The sequence below is a fragment of the Oryzias melastigma genome, linkage group LG1, assembly GCF_002922805.2.
Source record: "Oryzias melastigma strain HK-1 linkage group LG1, ASM292280v2, whole genome shotgun sequence".
Classification (NCBI taxonomy): domain Eukaryota; kingdom Metazoa; phylum Chordata; class Actinopteri; order Beloniformes; family Adrianichthyidae; genus Oryzias; species Oryzias melastigma.
Window position 1 is genome coordinate 25154779 of NC_050512.1, and position 8653 is coordinate 25163431.

The 8653-nt window shown below is 35.6% G+C and overlaps 1 protein-coding gene across 2 annotated transcripts in view; it reads right to left on the reverse strand.

The window, feature by feature from the left end:
- LOC112157425 (ras and Rab interactor 2) overlaps nt 1-5982 on the reverse strand; it is a 30438-nt gene extending 24456 nt beyond the window's left edge. Inside the window, exon 1 of one of the 2 annotated variants that reach the window (XM_024290136.2) lies at nt 5181-5981. In XM_024290136.2, the coding sequence (XP_024145904.1) occupies nt 5181-5206 (26 nt within the window). In that variant the 5' untranslated portion in view covers nt 5207-5981. Of the gene's footprint in view, nt 1-5180 lie in introns of both variants that reach the window. The other variant, XM_024290137.2, reaches the window with a different exon arrangement.
- Nucleotides 5983-8653: the final 2671 nt, after the last annotated feature.

Consider the following 8653-nt stretch of genomic DNA (forward strand, 5'->3'; position numbering starts at 1 on the left):
TCCGGTCAGGATAACAGACTCTACAGAGGATTCGTGTCTTCTCAACTGTTAACTCTTCACTAACAGGCCATATTATTGATAACTAAATTCAGGAAAGAGAATAAGAAAAGGTTTAAAGTTCATATTTTAAACAAAAATGTTATCTTGTATTTAAAACTATTTAAAACCTTAAAAAACAACCCTTTTTGCTGATGATGTCATCATTTACTTCAGAGCCATGTTTGCCCCCAATACAGATTGTGCCAAAACAAAACAATGTCCCAAAGAGCAGAAGTTTCAAAGGTTTCATTTTATTTTAATCAAATAAAAACACCGGGAAGAATTCAACCATGAACTCTGCTGAGTCTGTCTTGTTAACCGGGGGGGGCGGGGAATGGATTCTGTTTTTATGTTGGAAGATGTGAAACCATCATGTTTGCCAACAAAAACTATCAAAATGAGGCAAACGAAACAAGTTTCCACATGAGCGGATCATAGCCTGAGGTGAGTCAGAGAGCATGCTGGGTATTGTAGAAAACAGAGTGACCTCCCACCTTTGTAGGTCCTCTGCCATTCAAACTGCTTCACCTCCGTAAGACCTGAAACTTTTTTGTGCGTGGATGTGCGCACGTCTACCAAACCTGTGTGTAACTGTGTTAGTGGCTAACCAATAAAAAAGTTATGTGTTTGTTACCTCCTCGTAGATTTGGAATATTTTCACATTTTAGTGGCGGACTCATAAACCAAAACAGCTGGCAACCTTTATACGTCCAACCTGTTTCTGCTGACATCAGCTAAAAGTTAAAAATGCAACACAAATACAAGATGTCTTTTTCAAACGTTCAGAAACAATGCATTATGGTCTATATTCGCCAATCTAGTAAGTATAGATGCCCACTAAATTTTCCATAGGACTGGATTTTAGAATTGTAGTATCAGACACAACCGCAAAATGTGATCATTTATTGTTGTATTTTTTCCGTCTGCTAGTACTAATTAATTAAACTTAGCATGCCAATTTTAGAATTTAGACCTATGTAAATATGTAATGTCTAAGTACAAGAAAACACTGACGGATAAACAGGAATCAAAGCTCATTTTTAGCAGAGTAAGAACTAGCATGCTAATGCTAATGTGGTATTTTTAGCGTTTGCTACCTTTACAAACTTACTGTAAGTTTGTTTTGAATTTGATCTGAATCTACTGATACAAATGTAGTTAAGTTAAAATGCTAAAGTTTTATGCATGTGCTTTAAAAATTATCTAAATCTATTCATTTCAGCTGAAGCTGATAAAATATGCTAATGTTGCTTTAGCAGAGATAGAATCCTAATGCTAACATACAAAATTACTTTCTATTTTATTGATTTTCTTGTTTTAACTCTTGAGAAAAAAACTGAAGTTTAAAAGAAATAAAAAGGATTAGCATGCTAATGCTAATGTAGCATACCTGTATTCTGCATTGACTAACATTTTATGCTGTAAGTTAATTTTAAATTTTAACTAAATCAACTGACACTTATGTAGTAAAGTAAAATAAATTTATTATTAAGACTTCACATTTTTACACTTTTTAAATATGTTAAAGAAAATAAAAAATAAAAATGAAAAAAAAAATAATCTAGATTGGTTCATTTCAGTTAGAATCAATCAAATATGCTAATGTTGATATGCTAACTAGCGTGCATAGAACGCTAACAGATATGATCTTTTCTTGGCTTATTTTTTAGAAAACAATGCAAATCTTGAAAGAAAAAATGATTTTTTACTTTAGCTAATTAGTTAGCCTTATAGCTAGGCTATGTTGTAATTAGTTCAGTAAGTCTGTTTTGGTGACATTTTTATTGCTATCTGTTAATTAAACACAGACTTGGAGCGGACAAACTTGCGTGCCGCTTTAAGGGTAACAAGTGTGCTCTTTGGAAAACATGCGACTGGAGCTTATTTAAACTGTCAAGACAACATGAAGTGCAGCTTTGTGCATTCCTGGAGAGGCTCTGCGCTGTCGAGGGAGGGGGGGCCGCAGCCAGCTGCACAACCCCGCTTGCAGAGAAGACTCCTGCATGTGGGTCATGTTTTCACCCCGAGGCTGCCCATATGATGGGGTGGGCGTGAGCGTCCGCAGGAAACAGCCGGATTTGGACAAAGAGAGCAGGAAAAACACAATTGCTCAAATCCAGGTGAAGCCGCCAAGTTTGTGGCTGCAAAGAAGAATTTGGGTCAGAGGTTCTCGAGCTCAGCTGCACACATCCACCGATGCTGTTTGGTTAAATAGAAAAGACTTTAAAAGTTAAGTCTGTTTGGGTTGATTTAAACGTTTCTATGAGCTGACCTCTAATTACATCAATCTTTAATAACAAACTCCCAAAGGTTGAAATAAACATCACAGTCTGTGTTTAAGAAAAGCCACTAAACGAAATGACAGAAACTGTGTCAGACTCCACCCTCACATAAATATCCACAGTGAAGGTCAGAAACGAGGCGAGACTGTTTTCTGGCTCCAATAAACGTAGAGAAGAAAACAGCAGACGAAAAGGAAAGGTCTACATTTCTTCAGGTTTAGATGGAAGATGTGATAAAAATATCTCTGGAGTGCGACTTGAGACAAAACGAACCTTTAAAAAGCCCTAACTCATGAGCTTTAAAGGACTTTTATGGAGTGAAAAAAAAGATATTTTTTACGTAAGGATTTACGTAGTTTTTCTGTTTCGCTTCAGAAACAGAAACCGGAGAAAAGTGCCGACAGCTAGAACGTGCAAACATAGCGGGGATGAGGGTCAACGGGGGTTTGTGGATTACTTTTACCAAATTCCAGACATCAGTGTGAAACTGCTGCCGGCTTTGCTGACTTTGCACTGCAGAGAAACGGTGAGACACTCGAACTGTCAACTGTGAGAGTCCAAAAGAAGCTGAAGTTGTTCAGTTCGGACGACCTTTTGTCTGGGAAAACTGGACTGAATGATGTCAATTTTTCACAAACCCCAGAGTGATTTCTGTTCCTTACAGCAGCTGCACAAAGAGACACTTCAACTTTGAGCAACACAAGCATCAAAACCCCAATCGAGTTCTGATGAGCTGTTTTCGCTCTTTTCCTCCTGATTTTAATGCCATCTTTATTCCCTGTCACGCCACGAGGAACGACCCAAAAGGTTCTGGTGAAGCTAACCTCTTCGTGGGTTTGAGGAAACATCAGCCAAATACTGAAGCCATAAACCAACTTCACACTGAATATTTGTAGTATTTCCACACATTTGTGTTAAATAATTGGCACTACTTAAGTTGGAAAAAGGGGGCGTGGTTTATTTAAATGAAAGTGTTAAGATTTGGGTGTGAGCCTGGTTCTGGCTCTGTTCTATTCTAGGGTGGGGTGTTCCCTAAAACAGCAGACAGTTTGATTTGGAATCAAGAAGTGAAAGTGGATTCCTCTGGGCCATGGGCAAGACTTAACTTCCTGGTTGAAGCTGATTTAAACAGAAAGGTAACTGGAGCTGGGCCAGTTCACCATTTATTCATCAGAAACCTTGTTACACAAACAAGTCAATCTATTTAGTCTATTATAAAATATTACAACTTTACTTCAGGAATGATCTGACTTAAAGAATGGTTCTGACATGCACGCCATGTTATCACAGGATTCTGATCTTAAAGACGCGTCCTTCTCCTCTGAGTAGGTTCATCAGGTTAGCAGGAAAATGTTTCCAATATAAAAAGTCCAGCAGTAACTAAATTAACTCAGTGGTTCCCAACCACCGGACTGGCGCCGGTCCGTGGATCCCTTGCCACAGGGCAGGAAGAACTAATAAATTATACACTTTTACTTTTTTTATGAGACGGAAATCTTTTATTTTGAAAATCGACCGGATTCTCTCGATTAGCTTGAGCGCTAAAAGCAGTCTGGTGGCGGGTAACACAAGAAAAGTTGCATTTGGAATCTTTCTTTGCAAATGGAGGGGATACATTTTTAAGTTTCTCGATCCGGCCCCCCTGGGTTATTCTATCCGGCCCTCCAGATCATTTTAGTTTACCATTATTAGTGGCCGGATGTTATCTTGGGCTCAATTCTAACTTGTATAATTTTGACAAAATAGATTTTCACGAAGAGTAAAATATCAAAAGTTATTTACGGTTTAAGTTGATTTATTCTGGAATAATATTCCTACCCGAGTTACTTTTTTAAATTTTTGTTTAAGTGTGTTCAATAAATGCTTTTCCTGTTTGGCAACCTAAGGCGTATTTTAGATTACGGCCCCATTTGCGATGTAGTTTGACAAAAACTAAAAGTTTTTCTCACACAAGTTCACAGTAGATAGTGTAAAAGCAAGTGAACCTACAGATTTATCATCAGTTGACCCCCCTTTGGCAGCAATAATCTCAACCAAACATTTCCTGTAGCAGAAAAATCTGAATCTACATATTCGTTTTTGAAACAGGAAGTACTCTGGCTAAAGGGATTCACATACTTTTCATGGAACTGTAGTAAAGATGGGGAACTGGTTTAAAAACAACCCAACATCACAAACACTGAAACAGTGAAGCTATTTCTGTCCATAAAAACCAATAACACATGTTTAAAACAATAAACTACTAAAAATATTTGTGCTTTTGATGTTACAACTTACAATTATTACACAGTAAAAAATAGGAGATAGTTGAAAATACAGTTCATTACCATTCCCCCAACTCTTCCATGAAGACATGAACACATCTGTTATGTGCTTTGTGCAAGATCAAGTCGATAAGCAACTTCATCGACTTTAAGAGTTCTCAGAAAGGCAGAGGAACAAGAAAAACATAAAAACACAAACAGAAAAGCATGAAAGGAGGTGGAGCAACACATAGGCCCCGCCCCCTAAAGCCAGCTGCTGTGAAGAAATTTGAAGAAAAAAATTGTTGATCTGTTTCCCGACACATTTTTAACCAAACATATATGTCAATATGCTAATCATAGACCAGGAAACACTTTTATTAGGAATAAAACGGAAGTTTTTTTTTTCTCTTTTATTGTGAAAGTCCCTGTAAACAAAAAGTCAAATAACATTTGCAAACTCGCTGCTGGTTTTAAATGTATCTTTTCTGTTGGACTGACAGCAGGAAACCAAAAAACTGAGCGAAAGACCTTCAGTTTGACTTCACCAGATTGAAGAAAAATCTGGAAAATCCTTCAGTTTGCAGGAGGAGAGAGCAGAAAAAAGTTGGCTCACCTGGAAGTTTCCGCGCTTCGCTCCATGCCGCCGTATTTTTACGGCTCGGTTCAGTTCGGTTCGGTTCGGTACCAACGAGGAGCCTCCGGGAGCCCCACGGAACGGGACTTACATGGCTCCCAGCCGGACAAAGACACCGGGGTCGGCCGAGAGGACCGGGAGGTTCGGGAGCATCAGGGGGAGGGGCGTAATATGACGCCCGCTTCTGATTGGCTGAGGAGACTTTTTCACTTTTTTTTTTTTCTTAAAAGGACTTTTTAAAATGTTATTATTAATCTTAAAAAATAATAATGAGAAAAAAACTAGAAAATAATGATAAACTAAAAATATAAAAAGGAGACCATTTTATCTTTATGGTAATGTTTTACATTTAATAATAAAATCCTTTTATTTTTTTAAGGGTAAGCTTGAAAAATATTTTTATTTACTACAGAAAAAAGGCTTTAACATGACCGTAAGCAGGGGTGAACATAAATCTTGTGAGGCCTGGGGGGCTCAGGTGGTGTCCTCTCACTATGTTTCAACACCTCAATTTTTGTATTTCTTGTGAACTGCTTGAAAGTTTTTAATATTAATCCAGATGCTCAAAAAGTGTGCTTTTGTTGTAAAATAAGAGCACTCATTCTTGGTTTCTGAAGATGTTTACACCTAGCGTGGATGCAACAGATTGAACAAATTTGTTTATTTCAAAGATTTTACAGTTAAAAGGTCCATGACCAAAAATTATAATTAAAGCAATCAGTTCCGGTGGCCTAGTAGTAGAGTGTCAACCCTGAGACCGGAAGGTTGTGTGTTCAAATCCACAGTCAAGCCATACCGAAGACTAGAAGTGGCCTTCCTAATTTGGAGTTTATAGCCAAAAGATTCCCTAGAGCAGGGGTCTCCAACCTTTAGTATTAAAAGAGCCATTTGGTCCATTTTCTTATAGATCAAAATCCAGCGAAACACCGGAAAGTCCCACATTATGGATTTGAAAAATATACAATATTTACGTTTTTGTAATCAGTAAAAATCTTTATGAAATGTAGATTTGAAATATTACAAAATTGAATTATAACAGTGTCTATATGATTTATATGCTTCTATATGTTTTGATTATTTTTGTTTTCTGTTTCCTGCAGCAAAGTAATTTCAAAATAAAATGCAAGACAGTCAAAGATGATGCTTTTTATTATCAGGATTTTGGTGCACCACGATAATTTTTCTCCTTTTACTTTCAAATATAAAGAACAATGAAGCAGAATCCAATTGTTAAAAATACTCCAACATAAACTGAGATTTTTATTATCTTTTTTAAGATGTGAGACACAAAACACATACTTCTAAATACATTTTAATTGTTTTAAACTGCATTTGTTTAAAACTTTAACCACTCCAGAGTAATTTACCCAAATATAAGAATTTTGGAGACTTTTATTTGAGTAACGTTACAATAGAAGCACAAATTTAAAGAATATTTCAACAAAATTTCTATTACATAATTTTGCTCTGTTGTTTTTTCATATTAAAAATCTAAAAAGAAATGTCAAAACTGAAATAAGTAATTGATTATTTATTTGAATCATTGTCATTTTTATTTAGAACTAAAGAGCCAAAATGAAGGGATAAAAGAGACACTGGAGTCACAGACTGCAGACCCCTGCCCTGAAGGATTTGCCAAATATATAGAACAACTTTAAACTCAGGATTTCCAAAAAAGTTGCAACTTAATCAAGAAAATCAAGAAAATTAATCAAACAAGGATAAAAAAAAAAATCACATTAAGACTACATGTTTGTTTCACCTAACAAAAATACTTTAACCCTGATCATTTACCAATTTTAGATTATTTTTATGCATGGTTTTCTTATAAATCATACATTTTTTTAAGCTAATCAATGTTTATCAAGAACTTCTGTGTCTGTGTGAGCATCCTATATATTGAAAGAAACAATTCTTATTTTAATAGAAATAATAATCGATTTTTTTCTTAAAGAATAACAGAAACGGTTTAAAAACGAATTTCATTTACATGCTGAACTGAAATAGCCAAAAAGCAGAAATGACCGGGCAAAGCTTCCAGTTCTTTAAAACTGAGGTATTTTTATTATTCTTTTAAAGCTGACGTCAGAGTTCTGTGGTCACTACAATGAGGACAGAGCGTAGTTCCTTCTTCCAAGTAAAAGAATGTTACGATTCATTTCAACTGATTTTTAAAAGAAAACATTGAACCGTAATTTCCTCCACATTCTCAGTAGGGTTGTGAGTCCACTGGAGTGGATTCTGGCATCCGTTAAAAGGTTTTGTACTAAATCATAGGTTTTTTTTTTATTATTATAGAGCACAAAAAACAAAGTTAGAACTGAGCATTTAGTTGACACAAAAACCAGACGGTAATGAAAAACCAGCAATGGCAGATGAGTAGGTGTCAGTATCAAAGTTCTCCAGAACAAAAACTTGGAACTTGATTTAGTTTGAATTAGCTTCTAAACAGGAAACAGTGATGTGGCTAACATGAGGTTGCTTGCATTAATATGAAAGTAGCTAGCATTTTTATGTCAACACCCAGGAAAGAAAAAAACCTTACAAAGTTTGTTTTGAGTTTTACTAATTTTAGCTCAAGAAGAATCCCACCAATCATAAGAAATCTTGATTTATGTTTGTATCTTCATGCTAATGAAGTAAAAATTTGATCAGGTGGATTCAAAGGATTATGTGTTAGCATCTTTGAGCTAACATCTAGCAAAGAAAGAAATTTAAAAACTCCCAAAAATGTATGTCATTAAGACCATTTCTGATGTCTCTTTTGTTAACATCAGTTTGTTTAATTGACAAAAAACTTTAACATTAACAGAGAAACATAAATGACCCAAAATCAAACATTTTCCAGCCATAAAACCAGTATGTTTTATGCTAAAGAAGTAACTGTTGAATAAATATTTGACAGTACTAAGAAGTTCTGGAGATTCTAGATTACAAAGATAAAAGCATGTTTCTTTATGTGCTCTGAAGCACAGAAGTGTACATTTAAATGTAAGTAATGACTTTCTGTTGTAGCATGACCTTTTTAAAGTCATAAAACCGCTGTTATTATGTATATTCAAGCGGTGTAAGCTCCACGCTAGCGGACTGGCAACGAATGAAAGTGACGTCCGGAATATGTGACACTATTTTTTCATAACTCTCCCTTTGGAGGGCTAAATGAAGGGGAGGGGAGAAGGAAAGAATTTCGATTGAGCCTTAGTTAGTTTATTTGCTTTAAGGGCTTTTATGAACAATGAAGTGAAATCAGTTCTGTCTAAAGTTGGTACAGATTCTAATTGAAAGACCAATTCGAATCAGTTTAATATTGAAGTCTGTTTTCTCTTTGCTGCACAAAATGAACATTTTGAATCAAAATGCGGCCTAAATTTTTTTGGGAGGATCTGTTTAGTGTAAAATTTAGTCTAAAATGTGCCTAAATTTGATTTTCTGAGGCTATAATATTTTGATTA